General features: G+C 38.9%; 3 protein-coding genes and 1 pseudogene across 6 annotated transcripts; all 4 read right to left on the bottom strand.

The window, feature by feature from the left end:
- Nucleotides 1-7,355: 7,355 nt before the first annotated feature.
- Nucleotides 7,356-10,490, bottom strand: LOC148931352 (uncharacterized). The gene is made up of 2 exons (XM_089063881.1): nt 8,354-10,490; nt 7,356-8,206 (listed from the first exon to the last, which is right to left on the bottom strand). The coding sequence occupies exon 1, from the start codon at nt 10,455-10,457 to the stop codon at nt 8,370-8,372; it is 2,088 nt and encodes a 695-aa protein (XP_088920007.1). The 5' UTR covers nt 10,458-10,490; the 3' UTR covers nt 7,356-8,206; nt 8,354-8,369.
- Nucleotides 10,491-12,660: 2,170 nt separating this feature from the next.
- On the bottom strand, nt 12,661-14,595 carry LOC125208607 (uncharacterized). Of its 4 annotated transcripts, none has more exons than XM_089063887.1 (3): nt 13,845-14,595; nt 13,571-13,635; nt 12,661-13,462 (listed from the first exon to the last, which is right to left on the bottom strand). In XM_089063887.1, the coding sequence occupies exons 1-3, from the start codon at nt 14,535-14,537 to the stop codon at nt 12,661-12,663; spliced, it is 1,560 nt and encodes a 519-aa protein (XP_088920013.1). In that variant the 5' UTR covers nt 14,538-14,595. The 4 variants fall into 4 exon arrangements, with proteins under 4 accessions (XP_088920013.1, XP_088920010.1, XP_088920011.1 ...); XM_089063884.1 differs by having other exon boundaries at nt 12,661-13,441; nt 13,550-13,658; nt 13,763-14,595; XM_089063885.1 differs by lacking the exon at nt 13,571-13,635 and having other exon boundaries at nt 12,661-13,484; nt 13,802-14,595.
- Nucleotides 14,596-15,226: 631 nt separating this feature from the next.
- LOC148931353 (uncharacterized) lies at nt 15,227-16,512 on the bottom strand (annotated as a pseudogene).
- Nucleotides 16,513-18,886: 2,374 nt separating this feature from the next.
- LOC148931354 (uncharacterized) lies at nt 18,887-21,340 on the bottom strand. The gene is made up of 2 exons (XM_089063950.1): nt 19,206-21,340; nt 18,887-19,054 (listed from the first exon to the last, which is right to left on the bottom strand). Exon 1 carries the CDS (start codon nt 21,315-21,317, stop codon nt 19,257-19,259), a length of 2,061 nt encoding a protein of 686 aa, XP_088920076.1. The 5' UTR covers nt 21,318-21,340; the 3' UTR covers nt 18,887-19,054; nt 19,206-19,256.
- Between the last annotated feature and the right edge of the window lie 2,266 nt (nt 21,341-23,606).

Below are 23,606 nucleotides of genomic sequence, written 5' to 3' on the forward strand. Positions count from 1 at the left end.
AAATAAACTTAAATAATTTATTACTTATATCGGTATTTAAGTTTGTGTATAATTTGTGAATGCATCCCAATTTGTAATAATTAGTCATAGTAAATAAAATAGTTTAACAATAAACATTTTAAACAATTGAGACTTTGCATAAGAATGTACTATAAACTATTCTCTCAATTGTTTCAGCAAAACAAAAAATTATATGCACAAAGTGTCGATTATATATATTATATATATATATATATATATATATATATATATATATAAAATAGTTTAAACGTAAATATTTCGAATAATTGAATTTTTTTTCAAAATAATAGTACTATAAATTATTTAACAAAATAAAATAATATTATAAATCTATTTTTTAAACAATTTAACAAAATATAAAGGAAAAAAAAAAACATCATGTAGAATCTCGAATCCAAGATCGATAAATGATACTAATAAAAGAAAATAAATTGCATCACGCAATAAAGTAAATATATTCCAATTGTTTAAAGTGATTGAATAGTGGCATAAAATAAAAAATTAAAGGCATCCTATTATTACTTTAAAGTGTTCGACTGAAAGCATAAAGTAAAAAAAAAATAACGAAAAGTGAATAATTTAGCACTGGAACAGAAACACTTTACCATCAAATATCTCAATACTTTACTCATTATATGTAATATCCCGACTTTTTTTTACCTTTTATTTGTTTTTGAAAGGATATTGTTGGTGCATCAGAATTTTTTTTCGCCTTTGTTTCTTTTGTCGAGAGAAGAATTTTACAAATGCAGGCCAAACAATTATTATTACTATTATTAATTTTATTTTCAAGCCCAATTCTCCTTGCTAAGAGCATCCACAATGGCGGCGAGTGGCCCGGCTAGCCGATTTCCGGTGCTGGCCGGTCCGCTAGCCGAACCATTGCGGCCAGCTAGCGCCAAATCGGCGAGAAAATAGGCGAGCGCTGGCCGATGCGCTCGCCGATTGGCTTGCCGCCATTGTAGCTGGCGATCAACCAGCTGTGTTTTTTTTTTAAATTTCCGAAACACTATATATACGCGATTTGAACGTCATTTTTATTTGCACCACTTGTTTTAAGGAGTTTTCTCTCTCTATGAATTTCTATACAAGAGCAATATCGTGAAATGGAGAACAACGACTCTCCTCTAGTGACGAGCGGGTCTCAAACTCCCACGGTACCCGTGGGAGATGGATGTGGACTGATGGGTGAGTACTACAATATGTACCAATGACCTCCTCGAGAGTATGCGGGTCGATTTGGCGGCCGCCACGACCGCGGGGGGGGGGGGGGGCTCAGATGCGGCCTCACATGCGGCAAATTTGGGGGTCCCGGGTAGCAGCGAGGAGTTGGGGGGGGGGTGGTTCCTGTGTGGAAGCTCGGTTTTTTTATTATGTACTCCCTCCGTCCCACTTTAGGAGTCCCAGTTGAGTTCGACACGAGTATTAAGAAATATAAAGAAAAGTTGGTGAAAAAAGATAGTGGAATGTGGGTCCTACTTTTATATATTAGTTTTATAATAAAATGTGAGTGGGAAAAGGTGAGTGGAATGTGGGGCCTATTACCAATAATGAAATATTCCAACCCGGACTCCTAAAGTGAGACACCCAAAAGTAGTAAACCAGGACTCCTAATGTGGGACGGAGGGAGTAATTTTTTTAATTAATATACTTTTTTTTTTATTTAAATGTAATTAATGAATTTTCTTGTATATGTGCTGTAAATTTAATTCCGTATTTTGTGTTTAATTCCGTAAATTCAGTTGTTTTTTAAATTTGATTGTTGTGGCTAGTCTATGGCTAGCCTATTGCTTGTCAAGTTGTTTGTCCTGATAATGCGGCAGGAGGAATTTTAATGCTGATGACGTGGCAGGAGGAGTTTATGGCCAACCTAAACCCATCGTGGATGCTCTAATGAAGCCCATTTTTTTTTTATAAATCAAATGAGATATTTTCTTCATTCGATTGCAGGCCAAAGGAAACCCTCTCAAATATTCCATGTATCCACTCCTCTTTATTGTATGTATGTACGCTCCACCATCAGTCCACGTTCCCCACTTCCAACTAATTACACTTTCTTTTTCACTATCACTATCATTCTAAAGCATGGTGTTACAAACTCTGCTCCTAGCTCTTCTCCACTGCAGCGGCGCACATCTTCCACTCGCTCCACAACTCCAGTTTCAGCAGCCATTACTGATGCCACCACTTTCCCAACTGCCCTGAAAGCTCGCCCCACTCGCTCTATCAAGAAACCGCTTCATCTCAAGGATTACGTCTGAATTATTGTTCTGTTAGGATTTCCTAGTTTTTCTCAAGTTGTTATTCATGTTATCGTGGTTTGTTTAATAGGATAGGATTTGCTTTTGAAGTTGTTATTTCTCCACTATAAATAGTGGTTTGCTCATTGTAGTTGATATCAGAAAAATTAATGCATTCCTTCAGTTAAATTTCCTTTATCCTTGTGCTCTACCATTCGTGTGTTTCCATAGATTGGAGCAAGAAGTTGCTCAAAATACTTGGGAGGATTTCGTTAGCCAAGTTCAAGTGCGCTTCGACCCGGACCATTTCGAAGATTATGTTGGCGCACTTTCGAAGCTTCGCCACACCACTACTGTTTCGGCTTATCAATCAGATTTCGAGCGCCTTCTCAACAAGGTTACCGGCGTCTCCGAATCTACTCTCATTTCAGTGTTCATTTCAGGGCTGAAGCCACAGCTCCGACGTGAGCTTAACCTCCGTCGCCCATCTACTCTTACTGTCACGTTCGCCTTGGCACGCGAACTTTCAGCTCTTCATGTTGATGCTGGTTCCACTAATTCGACCCAGCAGCGCCGTTCGTGGTCTACCCCAACTTCCTCCAACTCAACCACCCTCACTCCAGCCCCAACAACCACTAATGCTCCACAATCCTCTGGTGGTACTCTTCGTCCATCAACCCCAGCTGCTCGCCCAGAAATTCCTATTCGGCGTCTTTCTTATGCCGAAAAACTCGCCAAAGACGCCGAGGGACTTTGCTACAACTGCGATCAGAAATGGTCTCGTTCTCACCGGTGCCAGTCACGCTTATTGTTACTCATTGGTGATGAAGAAGATATCATTGAAGACTCTGATCCTCCATCCGCTGACTTTGAGAGTGACACGGCGGAAGTAGATGCTGCCTCTCTCCATAGTCTCTCTGGTTCGCCCCACCCTCGAGCTTTACGACTCAAAGGCTCCATCAATAGCCACTCTGTCTCTGTTCTCATCGATGGGGGAAGCACACACAATTTCGTGCATCCACGAATCGTTGAGCAGCTCCAACTGCCCCTCAGCCCTATCTCTCCATTCCGTGTCTATGTTGGCTCCGGCCACTCCATACCCTGCTGCCATCAAGCTAAAGCTGTGCCCCTGACTTTTCATGAACACCACTTCCCTGTCGACCTCTATGTGCTCTCCATCCATGGCCCGGATGTGGTTCTCGGAGTTCAATGGCTCCAAACTCTCGGTAAAGTGACACATGATTATGCCAACCTCACCATGGAGTTTTCTTTCAACGGCAATGCTCTGAGCCTCCATGGAGATCCCGTGGCAGCCAAGGCCATTTCTCTTCATACTCTTCACTCATTGCAAGCTGCCGCCGCAATATCGGAGTACTATGAATTATATATGCTCGATGAGATGCCATCACAGGGTCCTCAATCTCTGGAATTGCCACCGGACTTACCCTTAACAGTATGCTCTGTTCTCCAGCGGCACAATGCCGTGTTCTCAACACCACATGGCCTTCCCCCGCATCGGCTTTTGGACCATCGGATTTTTCTCCAGCCAGGCACGAAACCCATTAACGTGCGACCTTATCGGTATCCTCATTTTCAAAAGGCAGAAATTGAAAAAATGGTCCAAGAGATGTTGACACAAGGCATCATTCGTCTCAGCACCAGCCCATTCTCCTCTCCCGTCCTTTTGGTAAAGAAAAAAGACGGCACCTTCCGATTTTGCGTTGATTACCGGGCACTCAACGCTGCCACAATTCCGGATCATTTTCCTATCCCCACGGCAGATGAGTTATTCGATGAATTAGGTGCCGCTCGTGTTTTTACCAAGCTTGACCTCCGCTCCGGCTATCATCAAATCCGAATGCACGATCGTGATATTTATAACACAACCTTCCGCACCCACGAAGGACATTTTGAATTTCTAGTCATGCCATTCGGCCTCACCAATGCCCCTTCATCCTTTCAAGCCTGCATGAACCACCTTTTCCGCCCATACCTCCGCAAATTCATTATCGTCTTTTTTGACGATATCCTTATCTATAGCCCCTCTTTGGAAACACACTTGGAGCACTTGTCTACCACCCTGGAGTTGTTGCTGACTAACAAATTTTTTGTTAAATCTTCAAAATGCTCTTTTTGCAGGTCAAGCATCGAGTACCTTGGTCATGTGATCTCCAATGGCTCCCTTGTCGCTGATCCCACCAAAATCCACTCAATGGTGTCTTGGCCCGTGCCCACCACCATCACGCAGCTGCGCGGTTTTCTTGGCCTTACCGGATATTACCGGCGTTTTGTCAAAGATTACTCTACCATGGCCGCCCCCCTCACGGATCTCCTCCGTGCTGACTCTTTTCTTTGGTCAGACGAGTCAACCATAGCTTTCAATGCACTCAAGCAAGCCATGTCTTCTGCCCCAGTGTTAAAGCTACCCGACTTCTCCAAAACCTTCATTGTGGAAACTGATGCATCGGATACAGGTGTAGGTGCTGTCCTCCTTCAAGATGACCATCCTGTTGCTTATTTTAGCAAAAAGTTGGGCCCCCGCCGTCGGGCTGCATCCACCTATCACAAAGAACTCTATGCTATAGTCGAATCGGTACAAAAATGGCGACAATACCTCCTTGGGCGCCACTTCATCATCCGGACAGATCAACGCAGCCTCCGGGAGCTCCTTCACCAAGTTATTCAGACACCGGACCAGCATTTTTATGTGCGCAAACTCATGGGATTTCGTTTTACGATTGAGTACAAGCAAGGAGCCAACAATCGTGTGGCAGATGCATTGTCTCGTCGAGAGGACGATCCAGCTTCAGCACACTTCTTCGCAACGTTTTGCCAACCTCCTCCTTCTATGGTGGCTGTCTTGCGTCAAGAAAATCAGTCCCTTCAAGATCTACAACATTATCACAAGCTAGCCGCTGACGGTTCTTTGCCAGCTCCTTTCTCCATCCACGATGGCCTGCTCTTCTTCAATCATAGGATCTGCATCGGTGCGACCTCCACACTTATTCCCAATATCATTCAGGAATGTCATTCCACACTTACAGCTGGCCATCCCGGTATCGATAGAACTTTTCATCGGGTGGCAACCTCCTTCTACTGGCCGCGAATGCGTGCCGACATCCGTCGTTTTGTCAAGGCTTGTTACACATGTCAGATTACTAAAGCTTCTCACCAGCCTCCGGCGGGACTCTTACAGCCGCTTTCTGTACCTGCTTGTGTGTGGGATGAAGTCACTATGGATTTCATCACGGGACTTCCTCCATCTCGTGGCTCTTCGGTAATCATGGTGGTGGTCGATCGTTTATCAAAGTATGCCCATTTTGGTGCTCTTCCAACATCATTTGACGCCCATCGTGTCGCTGCCCTTTTTGTGGATATTGTCGTCAAGCTTCATGGATTTCCTTCCATCATCGTTTCAGACCGAGATCCTATTTTTGTCAGTACATTCTGGGACGAACTTTTCCGACTTAGTGGCACTACTCTCAAGCGCAGCTCCGCCTATCACCCCCAAACTGATGGTCAATCTGAGGTGATGAATCGTGGGCTTGAACAATACCTCCGTGCCTTCACCCATCAACGCCCAACTCGCTGGACTGTTTTACTTCCGTGGGCTGAATACTCACTGAATACCAGTTTCCACTCTGGCATCAAGATGACTCCTTTTCAAGCTTTGTATGGTCGCCTACCTCCTTCCTTGATCCCTTACCAACCACGTGCAAGCAAGCTCCCAGCCGTCGACAGCATTCTTCAAGAGCGCAGCGAACTCCTACTCCAGTTACGCAATAATTTGCTTGTTGCCCAACAGCGAATGAAATCTATTGCTGACCGACATCGCCGCGACACCTCCTTCAATGTTGGAGATATGGTCTTATTGAAGTTGCAACCATATCGGCAACATTCCGTTGCCCGGCGACTCTCCAAGAAACTAGGACAGCGTTACTATGGTCCCTTCCAAGTCCTCGACAAAATTGGTAATGTAGCATACCGCTTGAAGCTGCCTGACAATGCCAAGATTCATCCCGTTTTCCATGTCTCTCTACTTCGTCCATATGTTGGGTCACTGCCACCAGCTTCTCTGTCCCCTCTACCATCCGATTTTGTTGCTGACCGACCACGCTCGGTACCAGTAGCTGCTCTTAAACAGCGCACTATACTACAGCACGGTGTGCCCGAGCTTCAGTGGCTCGTCCAATGGTCCGACGGCTCCTTAGATGATGCCTCCTGGGAACCTGCCCAATTACTCAAGCAGAACTTTCCTGATCTCCACCTCGCGGTCGAGGCGCATTCTGATCCGGGGGGGAATGTTACAAACTCTGCTCCTAGCTCTTCTCCACTGCAGCGGCGCACATCTTCCACTCGCTCCACAACTCCAGTTTCAGCAGCCATTACTGATGCCACCACTTTCCCAACTGCCCTGAAAGCTCGCCCCACTCGCTCCATCAAGAAACCGCTGCATCTCAAGGATTACGTCTGAATTATTGTTCTGTTAGGATTTCCTAGTTTTTCTCAAGTTGTTATTCATGTTATCGTGGTTTGTTTCATAGGATAGGATTTGCTTTTGAAGTTGTTATTTCTCCACTATAAATAGTGGTTTGCTCATTGTAGTTGATATCAGAAAAATTAATGCATTCCTTCAGTTAAATTTCCTTTATCCTTGTGCTCTACCATTCGTGTGTTTCCATAGATTGGAGCAAGAAGTTGCTCAAAATACTTCTTCCTCTAACACATGGAGACAGAGGTTGTGAACTGAGGGTGCTTGTATGTGTGTGTGGAAGTTGGTTAGGGATGAGGAACTTACCGATGGTGATGAACGACGGCGAGGCTGGAGCAGGTGGTTGACAGATTGCTGAGAGGGAGAAAAAGAGATGGAAGTCGCTGCACAGTGCACACAGTCGAGAGAGATAGTTGTTTCTTATTGGAGAAAAATGGCGAGGATTGAGAGAGGGATTTGGCTCTGTGAAGAAGAATTAGAGTTAGAGAGAAAGGGATCCTAAACCCTAAACCCTGAAAGCATTCATATGAATTCAAGAAGAGGAAAGTAAAGCAGAAACATGCCATGAATAGCAATTGGAAGAAGATAGTATTTCATTCGCAGTATACTGAATGTTACAAAGTTCAAACATATATATAGTCTACCTCAGAACAATCTAGAACTACTCCTAATCTTTGTACTACATCATAATCTCCCATTAATTAAAACTAAGCATAACAGAATCTGCTATACTACCTTCTTCGAGGTCCCATTGATCACCACGTCTCTCCAAGTACGTGAGTGGTCCCTGACTTGGCTGTTGAATCTGACTTGGTTGTTGAATCTGCTTTGGTTTGAGTTGTGAATGTGTGCAATCACCATCAGAATTCTCTCGTGCACTCACTTCTTCAATGCGACGTGTAGAGTTTGCTTGACTATCACTTGGCTTCTCACAAGGTTCTCCAACAAACCCTAAGCCCTTTGGCCTAGCGGTAAAGGGGCAAGGATACCGCGTCCGTATCCTGGAGGTCACAAGTTCGAACCCTGGGAGGTGCAATCTGGGATTAATTTCCCAGATTGATTAGCCATTACCCAGCTCTGAAGTTGGCCGGCAACTAGCCATAACTTGAATTCAACATGGGGTAGATGGGGAACCATTGACGATTCTCTTAAAAAAAAAAAAAGAAAAAAAAAGAGAAAAAAAAAAAATCCTACAATTACCGAATATCGAAGTGCAGATATAGTTTTGCATCCTCAACAACAAACTGTTGAGTTGAGCTCATCAAAAATAACTAGTTTTGCAAACATATATGGTTTCACAATATTTGAAAGTTTTTTTGCATCATGCAGCAATAGGGAACTTGGTTATCACAAGCATATACAGAAAGAATCGAACTCATCTCGAAAGTCCGAGACATAAAGCTTTGGCTCTTAGGGTGCATCAATCCACGCCCAGCACTAGAAACAATGAGTTCTGCATGAAAACAAACACAACATGAACCAAAATCAGCAGTTTCAATACATGTTTTAGATTAAAATCTCTTCAAATGTTAACTTGTTGGATGCCTCAATATGAAATAGACAACAATTGATACAATATTATTAGCATAATGTCACTAACCTCCAATTGATATGGACTACGATACAATTTCCTTGGGCTCAAGGTCCTCAATCAATTTGAGAAAGTAATCATCTCCACTTGGCATCGAAGAAGTTGCAAAATTGGCTGAGAATCCCTTTGCACGCATTTCTTCCATGAATGATCTTGCCTTGTCAACCTCATTTTGCTTTAGCAGACTCCTGATGATGACATTGTATGTTACATGATCAGGTCCACAACCACAATCCTCCATCTCTACCAGCAAACGTTTTACCTCCTCCCAAGACCCTTCTTGACAAAATGAACCAATGATCATACTATATATACGAACATCTGGTTGTACACCTTTCGATGGAAGTTGATTGAAAAGATCTCTTGCCATGCCATGTTTTCCATTTTTGCATAACCCATTTATGACAACACCGTACGTGACTGTGTCAGGAGTAAATCCCTTATCCTTGATCATGCTCAACACCGAAAGAGCCTCATCAATCTCCCCATTCCTACACAGCCCATCCAACAATATATTATAAGTACACAAGTTCGGTAGCACTTGCTGAGCTTCCATACCCTCAAAAAGTTTCCGGCCCTCGGCAAATTTATTTGAACTAAATAATCCGTGGATCATGGTACTATAAGTATGGTTATCACGCATCAAGCCTTTATTGGGAATTTCAAGAAAAAGAAGCCAAGCTTTATCCACTTTTCCCATCTTGCAATATCCATTTATGACAACACTGTACGTGACTGTGTTAGGAGTATATCCCTTATCCTCTATCATACTTAACAACGAAATAGCCTCATCAATCTCCCCATTCCTACACAACCCATCTAATAATATATTGTAAGTATGCATGCTAGGACACACTTGGCGAGCTTCCATATCGTCGAAAAGTTTCCGACCCTCAGCAAATTTATTCTTACTATATAATCCATGTATCATGGTAGTATAAGTATGTGTATTATGGTCCAAACCTTTACTTGGAATTTCAAGAAAAAGAAGCCAAGCTTCATCCACGCTTCCCTTCTTGCAATATCCATTTAATAAGCTGCTATAGCTAACAATATCAGGCTTTAGGCCCATCCCTACCATGGAATCAAGTAGCTGTTTTGCTCTATCAGTTTCACCTTTCATACAAAATCCATCAATAAGTGAATTATATGTGACCACAGTGGGACACATATTTTGCTTCGTCATAGTTTCCAACACATTCTCAGCTTCTTCCATCTTTCCTTCTTTACATAATGCATCAATCAATATAGTATAAGTAATCACATCCAAAGTTATCTTAAAATTGGCCATTTCATTCAATAAGTTTCTAACATCACTATGCCTACCCTTGTCACACAGTCCCTTAATCATGGCATTATATGTGACAGCATTAGGCAAAATACCCTTGCTGCTCATCTTCGGCAGAAGTTGCAAAGCGTCATCTACACTTCCCACCTTGCAGAGCCCATCAATTAATGCGCTATAAGCCCAAACATTTGGTCTCAACCCACAATTTTCTAATCTACAAACCCAATCATAAGCTTCAACGACCTTTCCAGTTTTGCACAACCCATCTATCAAGTGCAGAATAATAACACCACTAGGCTCGCAAACTTTTAAATCCAGAACCTTTTGGAATAATTTCACGGCTTCCGCCTCCTTACCCTCTAAAAACAACCCTTTAATGAGAGGGCTGATCGTCACAACATCTGGTTCGAAACCATTCTTTAAAAAGAAGGCAATTATAGCAAAGCCAGAGTATATATCTTTCAGGTGACAGCAACAGTTAACCGCAATATTCATAGTGTAACAATTAACAGGGAAACCCATCTGAAGCATTTCATCGAACATGTTAAGGGCAAAAGCATACTGCTCAATCTTCACACAAACACTCATAAGTTTGTTGTACACTCGAAAAGAAGGCTCCGGCCGCATACTCTTCATTTCTCCAAACAATTTAATAGCATCATCTAATTCTTTAACACTACTGAAATCTATTGTGTGCCGCCGCTTAGGTTGAAAAGCTTTGGATGAGAAGAGAGAGAATGGAGGAGAGAGAATACCCGATCTATGAGACCATCGACTGAGAAATCCTCTTCCATTAACGAGATCGATCGCAGCTCGTTTGCTCATCTTCCTGGTGAGATTGAATGTGAAAATAGAGACTGAATCTGAAGAAAGAGAATACAATTCACAAGTAATGAAACAATTTTTAAAATACAAAATTTATTTAAATACAAAGATACTCTATAATTAAAATCCTATTTTTATAATATTCCCTCTATCTCATAATAATATACTCTCTCAGTCTCACATTTATTGTCACATTTAGTTAAGGCACAGGTTTTAAAGAATTGGTGGAGTGTGTAATAAATGAAATGAGATGATGAAGTGTGTAACAAACGAAGTGAGTGGGTTGAAGATGAGTCCCTCTTTGACTTTTTGGTTTTTTATTTTTGTTTTGATTTATTTTAATGTAGATAATGACATTTGGGTGTAATTTTAGTGAATAATTTGGTAAACTTTTATGTCCAAATATGGAAAATTCTAAATGTGACTATAAATGTGAGACAAACTTTTATAGTAAAATGTGACTATAAAGGTGGGACGGAGGGAGTATTAAATATTTAAATAATATATTAAGTGGAGTGAGAAAATATATTTTATATATTGACAAGAGAGAAGTTTTTTCTAAATAAAAGAATTTGATAGTATGGACTATGGAGTATCTTTTAAACATCAAACTAAAAATAAAAGTGTACATCTACTTTGAGATAGAGGAAGGACGTAATTTTGGCAACCACGTATCATTAAATAATAAACTTAAGTGATATGGGTGCCTAATATCACGAACTTTCAAAAATTTGGTAATTATTCACGAATTTTGAAATTGACATATATTATCACAAACTTAAATATTTGATAAATTTTTTCCTATCAAAGAAAAAATCCAACTACAATAGAATGTGATGGATAACCATATCTGGCTTTTAGAGACTTTATAATACACTATCATTTTCTAGTGGAAACCATATCCTATGTGATGTAATAACAAATGAAACGTAGCCGAATTTTGTTGCCGGTGGAAAAATTTCTAGAACTATTTAAGTTCGCAATAGTATATATACCAAGTTTAATGGTTATGGAGAAAACAAATTTTTGAAAAGTTTCATTATATCATGCGCCAGTAAATAGAGTCACAAATTGGTGGACATAGTTGTGGGCTGCTCCACCTTTATGGGGCGTGGAGAAGGGCATGCCCATATTTATATGAAAGTAGCTCTATTTATATTGTTAAAAAATGAATAATAAAAAACAGTCTACTTGGACAAATTAGAGCTAATAAGAGGATAAAGTTGTTTGCAAATATAATGCTACTATTATTTCAAATGGTGAGAGAATTAAGTAGATAAGTGAAAATAGAATAAATTATAAAAATAAAAAGGATTGCTTATGGTGGAATGGAGGGAGTACTATGTTATTGTGATCAAATTTATAATTTTTTACTTTTTATTCTTACATGGTTAACGGAGGAGTACTTTATTCCTTATCCACTCAATTGACATAATAAAAACACATAAAATCTTGTGTCGAATAGGAAATGTTTCACTTAAAATAATAGTGATAGGTGATTATAATGAAATGCGAAAATCCCCGCCAACCTTTATTGAAACAACTTTATTTTATGAACACAACCTCCTATATGATCGTATATATAAAAGATTAAAATCAGAAATATCAGAAATTTATATCCATTTACGAGAGAGAATCATGCACAGTAAAGAGAGAAAGCTTCATGAATCTCCCCATTCATGTATAGATGATACGACTGCACCGAGGGGGCTGAAGGTGTATTCGAAGTGTAGGGGTCGAGCGATAGCAGTGATCGAGTCTTGGTTACTTAAGTCTTGGTTATTTTCATTATTGCCTGACCCAACCCAAATATTTCTCTTAGGCAGGAAAATTTGGTAGTAGTATTATAATGATCCTAGCAAGGACAAAATAAATCTGAATTCTCACAGTTACCAAATATAGTAATGCATATAGCAGTCTCCACATATCACAAGCATATAAAGAATCGAACCCAGCTTTAAGCTCCGAGACGTAAGCCTTTGGCTCTTAGGCTGCATCAGTCGCCCTACAACAGGAACAACGATGTCTGCATGAAAAGCAGCACAACATGAACCAAAATCAGCAGTATAGTTAGAAGTTTTTGATTAAATCTATTGAAATTTTAACTTCTTCGATGCCTCAAATGTGAAAAAGACAATAATTGATGCGGTATTATTATTCATATAGAATGGTGATAATGTCACCAACCTCCCATTGATATGGACTAGGATACAATTTCCTTGGGCTCAAGGTCCTTCATCGATTTGAGGAAATTATCATCTCCACTAGGCATTGAAGAAGTTGCAGAGAATCCCTTTTCCCGCATTTCTTCCATGAATGATCTTGCCTTGTCAACCTCATTTTGATTTAGCAGAATCCCGATGATGACATTGTACGTTACTTGATCAGGCCCATAGCCACGGTTCTCCATCTCTACCAGCAAACGTTTTACCTCCTCCCAAGACCCTTCTTGACAAAATGAACCAATGATCATACTATATATACGAACATCTGGTTGTACACCTTTCGATGGAAGTTGATTGAAAAGATCTCTTGCCATGCCATGTTTTCCATGTTTGCATAATGCATTTATGACAACACCGTACGTGACTATGTTAGGGGTAAATCCTTTATCTTCAATCAGGCGCAACAATGAAATAGCATCATTAATCTCCTTATTCCTACACAGCCCATCCAACAATATATTGTAAGTTTGCAAATTAGGACGCAGTTGTTGGTCTTCCATATCCTCGAATAGTTTACGGCCCTCGGCAAATTTACATGCACTAAATAATCCGTGTATCATGGTATTATAAGTATGGTTATCTCGCACCAAGCCTTTATTTGGAATTTCAAGAAAAAGAAGCCAAGCTTCATCCACGCTTCCCTTTTTGCAATATCCATTCAATAAGCTGTTGTAACTAACAATATTAGGGGTAAATCCTTTATCTTCAATCATGCGCAACAATGAAACAGCCTTATCAATCTCTCCATTGCTACACAACACATCCAACAATATATTATAAGTATACAAGTCAGGAAAACACACTTGTTGATCATCCATATCCTCAAAAAGTTTCCAGCCTTCACCAAATTTATTTGCACTAAATAATCCGTGTATCATGGTATTATATGTGACCACAGTGGGACATATATTATGCTTCGTCATAGTTTCCAACACATTCTCGGCTTCTACAATCTTTCCTTCTTTACATAATGCATCAATCAATATATTGAAAGTATGCACATTCAAATATATCTTGGAATTGGCCATTTCATTCAATAAGTTTCTAACATCAGTATGCCTACCATTATCACACTTCCCTTAATCATGGTACTATATGTGACAACATTAGGTAAAATACCTTTACTGATCATCTCGGGTAGAAGTTTCAAAGCATCATCAACATTTCCCACCTTGCAGAACCCATCAATTAATGCACTATAAACCCAAACGTCAGGTCTCCACCCACAACTTTCTAATCCACGAACCCAATCATTAGCTGCAATGACCTGTCCAGTTTTGCATAACCCGTCTATCAAGTGCAGAATCATAACACCATTAGGCTCGCAAACTTTTAAATCCAGAACCTTTTGGAATAATTTCACGGCTTCCGCCTCCTTACCCTCTAAAAACAACCCTTTAATAAGAGGGCTGATTGTCACGGCATTTGGTTCGAAACCATTCTTACAAAAGAAGGCCATTATAGAAAAACCAGAGTTTATATCTTTCAAGTGACAGCAACAATTAATTGCAATACTCATAGTGTAAATATCAATAGGGAAACCCATTTGAAGCATTTCATCGAACATATTAAGGGCAAAAGAATACTGCTCAATCTTTACACAAACACTTATAAGTTTGTTGTACACTCGAATAGAAGGCTGAGGCCGCATACTCTTCATTTCTCCAAACAATTTAATAGCATCATCTAATTCTTTAACAGTGCTGAAATCTATTGGGCGCCGCTTAGGCTGAAAAGCCTTGAAAGAGAAGAGAGAGAATGGAGGAGAGAGAATACCCGATTTATGAGACAATCGATTGAGAAATCCTTTTCCATGAATGAGATCTATTGCAGATACAGCAGCCCTTCTGCTCATCTTCCTTAATCGGCAGGTGAAATTGAAAGTGAGGAAAGGGAATCAATTGGCTTTGCGATTGAACATTGATTTGTTTAATAGTATAGCGTATTTGATAGTTGAGAATTGTTCTGCTTTATGTGGGCAAACTCTAATCCACGTATGAGAGAGTCTTTAGTTCTTTCTGTTTTGGATTCTATTCTCTCCATGCGCATTATAATATATCTTAATTTATTCAATATTTTAGGCTTCGATTTGTTTTCCCTTTTTATTTCTCCGTGTACTTGTTCAGATTTTGATGGACGGAGGGAGTTTTTTTTTTTTTTTTTTTTAATGCTTTCGAATGTTATAAGTACGCATGTTAGGACACACTCGGTGAGCTTCCATATCCTCGAAAAGTTTCCAACCCTCGGCAAATTTATTTATACTAAATAATCCGTGTGTCATGGTAGTATAAGTATAGTTATCTCGCACCAAGCCTTTATTGGGAATTTCAAGAAAAAGAAGCCAAGCTTCATCCACGCTTCCCTTTTTGCAATATCCATTCAATAAGCTGTTGTAACTTACAATATCAGGGGTATATCCTTTATCATCGATCAGGCGCAACAATGAAACAGCCTCATCAATCTCCCCATTGCTACACAGCCCATCCAACAATGTTATTAGCATAAAGAATGGTGGTAATGTCACTAACCTACACTTTATATGGACTAGGATACAATTTCCTTGGGCTCAAGGTCCTCCATCGATTTAAGGACATAATCATCTCCCCTTGGCGTCGAAGAAGTTGCAGAATCTGCTGAGAATCCCTTTTCCCGCATTTCTTCAATGAACGATCTTGCTTTGTCAACCTCATTTTGCTTTAGCAGACTCCCGATGATGACATTGTATGTTACTTGATCAGTCCCACAACCACGATTCTCCATCTCTACTAGCAAACGTTTTACCTCCTCGGAAGGCCCATCTTGACAAAGCGAAGCAATGATCATATTATATATGCATACGCCAGGTTCTAAACCTTTTGATGGAAGTTGATTGAAAAGATCTCTTGCAATATCACATTTTCCATTTTTACACAACCCATTTATGAGAGCACCGTACGTGACTGTGTCAGGGGTAAATCCTTTATCTTCAATCAGGGGCAACAATGAAACAGCCTCATCAATCTTCTCGTTCCTACACAGCCCATCCAACAATATATTATAAGTACGCAAGTCAGGACGCACTTGTTGGTCTTCCATATCCTCAAAAAGTTTCAGGCCCTTGGAAAATTTATAGTATTTACTAAATAATCCTTGTAACATGGTATTATAAGTATGTGTATTATGATCCAAACTTTTACTGGAAATTTCATAAAAAAGAAGCCAAGCTTCATCCACTTTTCCCATCTTGCAATATCCATTTAATAAGCTGTTATAGCTAACAATATCAGGGGTAAATCCTTTATCTTCAATCATACACAACATTGAAAGAGCCAAATCAATCTCCCCATTCCTACACAACCCATCCAACAATATATTAAGTACACATGTCAGGACACACTTGTTGAACTTCCATATCCTCGAAAAGTTTCCAGCCCTCAGCATATCCATATTTGCTAAATAATCTGTGTATCATTGTATTATAAGTATGTGTATTATGATCCAAACCTTTACTGGAAATTTCAAGAAAAAGAAGCCAAGCTTCTATAGCAAAAAAATATCAGGCTTTAGGCCGATTTCTACCATGGAATCAAGTAACTGTTTTGCTTTATCTATTTCACCTTTCAAACAAAATCCACCAATAAGTGCAGCATAGGTGAAGACATCAGGATAATATTTTGTTGTGTCATAGTTTCCAACACATTCTCAGCCTCTTCTATCTTTCCTCCCTTACTGTATGCATCAATCAATATATTGAAAGTAAACACACTCAAAGATATCTTGGAATTTGTCATTTTGTTCAACAAGTCTTTAACATCTTTTATTCTACCATTGTCACACAGTCCTTTAATCATGGTATTATATGTGACAACATTTATACCTGTGCTGATCGTGTTTGGTGGAAGCTACAAAGTGTCATCCACCTTTTCATACTTAATACCCTTATTGACGTTTTTTTTATCGTATTGATATTTCGGGGCTGATGATCGAGGTCCTTGATTTGAATATCTAAGGGCTATTATTTAATTATAGTTAGCAATTAAGTATTGAGTTAGAAATATAACCATCTCCATGGTAAATATAGCTATATTGATTATATAGGGGAGTGATCAATTGCTAAATACAACTAATTTAAGGCCAGAGGATTTTAGACAACGTGTGGTCAACAATTTGCCACGTGTAATTTTTGTTTTTATTAATTAAATCGAAAAAGATAAAAAAAAACTCCAAATTAGGTTTTGGATGAAAATGTCAATATAGTGTTTCGAAAATATCAACATAATGGTTTGAGAATGTCCACACAATGCTTTAAGAATGTTAAACCATTGCTTATATTGACATTCTACATGTATTATATTGACATATTTTATATAGTATGTCGACATTTCTGCCATAGGAAAAAATTAAAAGTTTCCAAATTTTTTTTCATATTTTGACGTCTGAACATATGCATGTAGGATATCGTTGGAATCCTTATAAAATTATCTTTAATTTGATATATGTTATATGAATTTAAAGTTTTGAGATTTCTTTTAGAAGTTAGTTATAACTAATTTTGTAGTTAATTAACATTAATACCCCCATTGATATTTTTTGTGCATGATATTAATGCTAAGGGTTGAATGATCTTCACCTTTAATTTAAAAATTTAATGCCTATCATTTAGTTGTAGTTAGAAATTTAGAGGTGAGTTAACAATGTAACTCTAATTATATAAAAGTATAAATACTTATTTGACCGAAAATAATTAGGCTAAAAACACCCTAATTTCATTATCATGGAGGCTAGCAAAGTGATTAGACTCGACATTTTACAATCTAAGATTTGGATATAGGGAAAGGGAATAGTGATTTTAAATTTATGGACATTTTATTGGGTAAATTGCCTCTAAATTCATGAACTTCTACACAAAAATTTGGTTTTTCACGTGAATTTTAAATGTTGCATAAAAATTCATGAACTTTACTCTCATGTGCCGATTTCCCAAGTAGGGTATTCCGACTAAGGAGTGTGATGATGTTGGCATTTATACTGACGTGGACGTTGATTTGGATGCTGAGTGTGTTTATTCCCATTCCAGTCACTCACTCTTCTTCCACTTCATTTACCTAACCCTAATTTAAAAAAAGAAAATCTCCTTCCTCACTCCAGCGCTACCACCGCCACCTCCAGCCCATCGCCGGCCACCGCTCCGACGCACCACCTGAAGCCCTTCTTCTCTTTCTTTCCCTCCTTTCTCCCTCTTCTCTCTCTCTTTCCCCCTCCTCTATCTCTCTCCCACTTTCTGCCTCTTTGCGTCGCCGTCGCCTCTGTAGGAGTTGCGGCGCTCCGTCGCCCTCCTCCGTCCCTTCCTCTCGCTGCTCCGCCCCCATCATCACCATCCACCGTCGACTGCCCCAATTCGTCTCCCCCTTCCAATTCAAGTCCCCAATTCATCGCCCTTCGTCCCTTCCTCCCGCTTCTCCGCCCCTATCATCAACAACCATCCACCGTCGACCGCCCCAATTCATTTCCCCCTTCCAATTCACGTCCCCAATTCATCTCCGCCGACTGCCCCTTCTCTCTCCCTTTACCTCTCATCTCTAATTTTTTTATTTTATTTCTCAACAAACACAAAATGACGTCGTTTTGTGTTCCGGCTGCCACATAGGATAAGTTTATGCCGGAAAACTATCGGGTCGAGTCGGATGAGAAATTTGCACAACCCGGTAAAGTTCATGACTTTTTATGCGACATTTAAAGTTCACAGGAAAAACCAAACTTTTGTGAAAGTTCATGATTTTAAAGGCAATTTACCCCATTTTATTTAAGGTTCTTAATATATGAATTTTCAGTAATTTTAATAATATGTCGATTCGATTCTATAAAACGCTCCTCTCCAGTGGCCTATCCTATGATAATTCTTCTCTTTGCCCCAAAATTGAACTATTAAATTGTAACAACAATATGACTTTATGATATTTGTACTTTTCTAAGTTTGAGTTTAAGAAAAAATTTGCCAAGAAGGCTGTAAAATAAGTATCTTCTTGGACCTATAATATCTTTCATGAATGATCATTTTTATAGCTAATACATCCTAACATTAGGTTGCAAATATTCCAATTTTGCATAACCCATTTATGAGAGATACAAACATAATAACTATACAAGAATAAATCATCTTCAACCATGCAATGCAAAGACAGATCTTCATGAAGCTCCCAACAACAAACTGTTGAGTTGAGCTCATCAAAATATAACAAGTTTTGCATACAAATATAGGTTCATAATATTCGAATGTTTTTTGGAATCGTGCAGCAATAGGGAACCCGTATATCACAAGCATATACAGAATCAAACTCAGCTTGAAGCTACGAGACATAAACCTTTGGCTCATAGGCTGCATAAATCCTCGCCCTGCACTAGAAACAACGATGTTTGCATGAAAACTAACACAACATGAACCTTGATACAGCACAACATGTTAATTCTTGGATACCTCGATATGAAATAGACAATAAATGATACAGTACTATTATGCATAAAGAAATGTGATAATTTCACTAACCTCCACTTGATACGGATTAGGGTACAATTTCCTTGGGTGTTAGGTCCTTCATCAATTTGAGGAATTAATCATCTCACTTGGCATCGAAGAAGTTGCAGAATCGGCTGGGAATGCCTTTTCACGCATTTCTTCCAAGAATGATCTGGCCTTGTCAACCTCATTTTGCTTTAGCAGACTCCCGATGATGACCCTGTATGTTACATGATTAGGTCCACAGCCACGATTCTCCATCTCTACCAGCAAACGTTTTACCTCCTCCAAAGACCCTACTTGACAATATGAACCGATGATCATACTATATATGTAAGCATCAGGCTGTACACCATTTGATAGAAGTTGATTGAAAAGATCTATCGCAATGCCATGTTTTCCATTTTTGCATAATGCATTTATAAGAGTACCATACGTGACTATGTTAGGGGTAAATCCTTTATCTTCAATCAGGCGCAGCAATGAAAGAGCCTCATCAATCTCTCCATTCTTACACAGCCCATACAACAATGTATTATAAGTACACAAGTCATGACGCACTTGTTGGTCTTCCATATCCTCGAAAAGTTTCCAGCCCTCGGAAAATTTATTTTCACTAAATAATCCATGTATCATGGTATTATAAGTATGTTTATCTCGCACCAACCCTTTACTTGGAATTTCAAGAAAAAGAAGCCAAGCTTCATCCACGCTTCCTTTTTTGCAATATCCATTTAATAAGCTGTTGTAGCTAACAATATTAGGGGTAAATCCTTTATCTTCTATCTTGCGCAGCAACGAAACAGCCTCATTAATTTCCCCGTTACTGCACAGCCCATCCAACAACACATTGTACGTACGCAAGTTAGGACAACACACTTGTTGATCTTCCATATCCTCAAAAAGTTTCCATCCCTCGACAAATTTATTTGCACTAAATAATCCGTGTATCATGGTATTATAAGTATACACATCATGGACCAAACCTTTATCGGACATTTCAAGAAAAACAAGTTGAGCTTCATCCACACTCCCCTTCTTACAGTACGCATTTAATAAACTGCTATAACTTACAATATCGGGTTTTATGTCCATCTCTACCATGGAATTGAGCAACTGTTTTACTCTATCAGTTTCACCTCTCAAGCAAAATCCGTCAATAAGTGAATTATACGTGACCACAGTGGGACATATATTGTGCTTCGTCATAGTTTCGAACAAATTCTCAGCTTCTTCCATCTTTCCTTCTTTACATAATGCATAAATCAATATGTTGAAAGTAATCACATCCAAACATATCTTAAGATCGGTCATTTCATTCAATAAGTTTCTAACATTAGTATGCCTACCATTGTCACACAGTCCCTTAATCATGGTATTATATGTGACAACATCGGGTAACATACCCTTGTTGGTCATCTTAAGTTGAAGTTCAAAAGCTTCATCTATTTGTCCACCCTTGCAGAACCCATCAATTAATGTGCTATAAGCCTTAATGTTGGGTCTCCACCCACAACTTTCTAATCTATGAACCCAATCGCTAGCCGCAATGACCTGTCCAGTTTTGCATAACCCATCTATCAAGTGCAGAATCATAACACTATCAGGCTCGCAAACTTTTAAATCCAGAACTTTCTCGAATAATTTTACAGCTTCCGCCTCCTCACCCTTTAAAAACAATCCTTTAATGAGAGTACCGATTGTCGTGACATCTGGTTCGTATCCACTCTTAAAAAACAAGGCCACAATAGCAAAACCAGAGTTTATGTCTTTCAAGTGACAACAACAGTTAACCACGATATTCATACTGTAAACATTAACAGGGAATCCCATCCGAAGCATTTCATCGAACACATTGAGGGCAAAAGAATACTGCTCAATCTTTACACTGACACTCATAAGGTTGTTGTACACTAGAATAGAAGGCTCAGGCCGCATACTCTTCATTTCCCCAAACAATTTAACAGCATCATCTAATTCTTTAACAGTACTGAAATCTATTGGGCGCCGCTTAGGTTGAAAAGCCTTGGAAGAGAAGAGAGAGGATGGAGGAGAGAGAATACCCGTTTTATGAGACCGTCGATTGAGAAATCCTCTTCCACGAACGAGATCGATTGCAGATACAGCAGCCCTTCTGCTCATCTTCAGGTGAGATTCTTGTGTTGTTTTGATTTGTTCAACCTCTTTTGCTAATATAGGTCTGTTTAGTTCATAATATTATATCTTATAATTATATATATGTATAATACTTTTTTGAGTTTTATTCTATTTTGGACGGGATGTCCAATTAAGTTGAGTTTTTTTTGACAAAAAATAAATAAATCCTCTAATCAGTCTTATTTTATTTCTCTCTCATGCTTTTTTATAAAAACTTTTAATCTACGTCCCTAAAAATTTTGGCTCAACTTAGTTGGAAGGTGGGAGTATTATTTTTAAGAATAGTCATATAATAAATACTCCCTCCGGCCGCCATTAGGAGTCCCATTTGTTGGTGACACGAATTTTAAGAAATGTTAGGAAAAATGAGTGAAAAAAAGTTAGTGGAATATGGATCGCACTTGTATATATTAGTTTTAAATGAAATGTGAGTGGAATGAGTTAGTTGAAGGTGAGACTCTATTACCATTTATGGTAAAAGTGAACCGGGAATCTTATTCGCGGATGTACTAAAATGGAAAAATAAGACTCTTATTCGCGGACGGAGGGAGTAGTCATTACCAACTTCCTTTAAATAAAATACAAGGATTTGAGCCCTAAATTAATTTAATTAAATTATAAGATCTTTGTCTTGATTCCAAAGACTTTCCTTTAATTTCAATTGCAGTCAAATAAATCTGCAAAGATTTCTCCTCCTACATCTTCACGCGTTTTTCTCCTCTCTCATAGTCTGCAAAATCCTATTCCAAAATTAAACCACCAATTAGCCATTAATTCCAATTATTAGAGAATCAATTACCACAATTACTCTTAAATCAAGGCCTTTCTACCCTAATCTCCCACGCCATTAATTCCAATTATTGGAGAATCAATTACCACAATTACTCTTAGAGCAACTCCAAGGGGAGAAGGTAAATGAAAAGGGTATATCATATTTATACCTTCTCAAAAAGTGCAATATACCTTTCTAAAAATCAATCAACTCCAAGGATAAAAGGTATATGGAAAGGTATATTATTTAAAAAAATTAAAATAGTAGTACAAAAGCATTAAAAAACATAAAGTGTAATACCTTCTCAAATACCTTCTCCCTTGGAGAATGACTTTTTCATTTTATGAAAAGAAGGTAAATATGGTGGTTATATGATTTTGCCTCTCTATTGATGGAGAGGTATAGATACCTCTTCAAAATGGGAAAAGGTATAATACCTTCTCAAATACCTCTCCCCTTGGAGAATGATTTTTCATGAAGAAAAGGTAAATATGGTAGTTATATTAGTTTACCTCTCCATTTACCTCTCCCTTTGGAGATGCTCTTATAAATCAAGGCCTTTCTACCCTAATCTCCCACCGCCGCTCCCACAATTTCTTCACAAATCTTAAACGCTCCATCTGTGAAGAATACGACTCCCACAATTTCTTCACAAATCTTAAACGCTCCATCTGTGAAGAATACGACAGAGAAGAAAGAGAGCAGCGAAGAAGACGTACCATCCAACGCCTTCATCTCCATCCGACTCTAAATTCCGGTATATCCTCGATCACGAATCTCTTTGCAAAATCTCTGTTATTGCTAAACCAACTCATGAAAATGACCTCACACAACAGAAACTGAGAGCGCAAGGAACCGAAGCCGAAATCTCCTTAGTTCAAGCCAATTCGTTCACTATCTGTCATTGAAGGTATACACCTCTCCCATCCAATTCCAGTTTCATACTACTGCATCCATACACCCCATACTGCCGTTTTCCAAAATCTGTAATCAATCTACTAATCGAATGAATCGAAGCAAACTGAATTAAAGAATCAAACTTTAATTCAAGAAATCAAATTAAGAACTTATCTGCGGGTTAATCGGGACGAATTTGTGCGGTGTGTGTGTTCTTTGTTGAGTGTGCAAAGTTGGAGAATTTGTGTGTGTGTTCTTTGTTTAAAGTTTTACAGTAGGGAGGAAGAGAGAGTCGCGATGGAGTTTGGGAAGGGAGTACTTGATTCCTTTATTATTTAATCCCTTTAATATTTTGAAATCTTGCTTTTAAAATGGAATTGGGGGAGTATACGTGTGTATGCGTGTGTGTTGGGAAAGGGAGTTCTTTTTATATATTTTTTCACCTTTATTCTTCAAATGGGTTATGTTTTAATAGATTTGGGGCTTGGGCTGTTTCTTTTCGAGTGGGCCGAGAATGATTGTTTCTGGCCTGATTTTAATTGGAAAATTCGTACTCTGTTTGATAAAAATAATCGAAGCCTTAGGATGCAAGCATCTTATTTTAT

This window comes from Salvia hispanica, chromosome 2 (assembly GCF_029641045.1).
Source record: "Salvia hispanica isolate PSC_SH4W2 chromosome 2, Shi_PSC_v1, whole genome shotgun sequence".
Lineage (NCBI taxonomy): Eukaryota > Viridiplantae > Streptophyta > Magnoliopsida > Lamiales > Lamiaceae > Salvia > Salvia hispanica.

Coding starts and splice junctions, on each gene's coding strand:
- LOC148931352 (XM_089063881.1), bottom strand. CDS start 10,457: ATGAGCAAACGAGCTGCGATCGATCTCGTTAATGGAAGAGGATTTCTC.
- LOC125208607 (XM_089063884.1), bottom strand. CDS start 14,537: ATGAGCAGAAGGGCTGCTGTATCTGCAATAGATCTCATTCATGGAAAA. Junction 13,659..13,762: donor CACATATAGTACCATGATTA/AGGGAAGTGTGA, acceptor ATATATTGATTG/ATGCATTATGTAAAGAAGGA. Junction 13,442..13,549: donor TATAATACCATGATACACGG/ATTATTTAGTGC, acceptor ATTGTTGGATGT/GTTGTGTAGCAATGGAGAGA.
- LOC148931354 (XM_089063950.1), bottom strand. CDS start 21,317: ATGAGCAGAAGGGCTGCTGTATCTGCAATCGATCTCGTTCGTGGAAGA.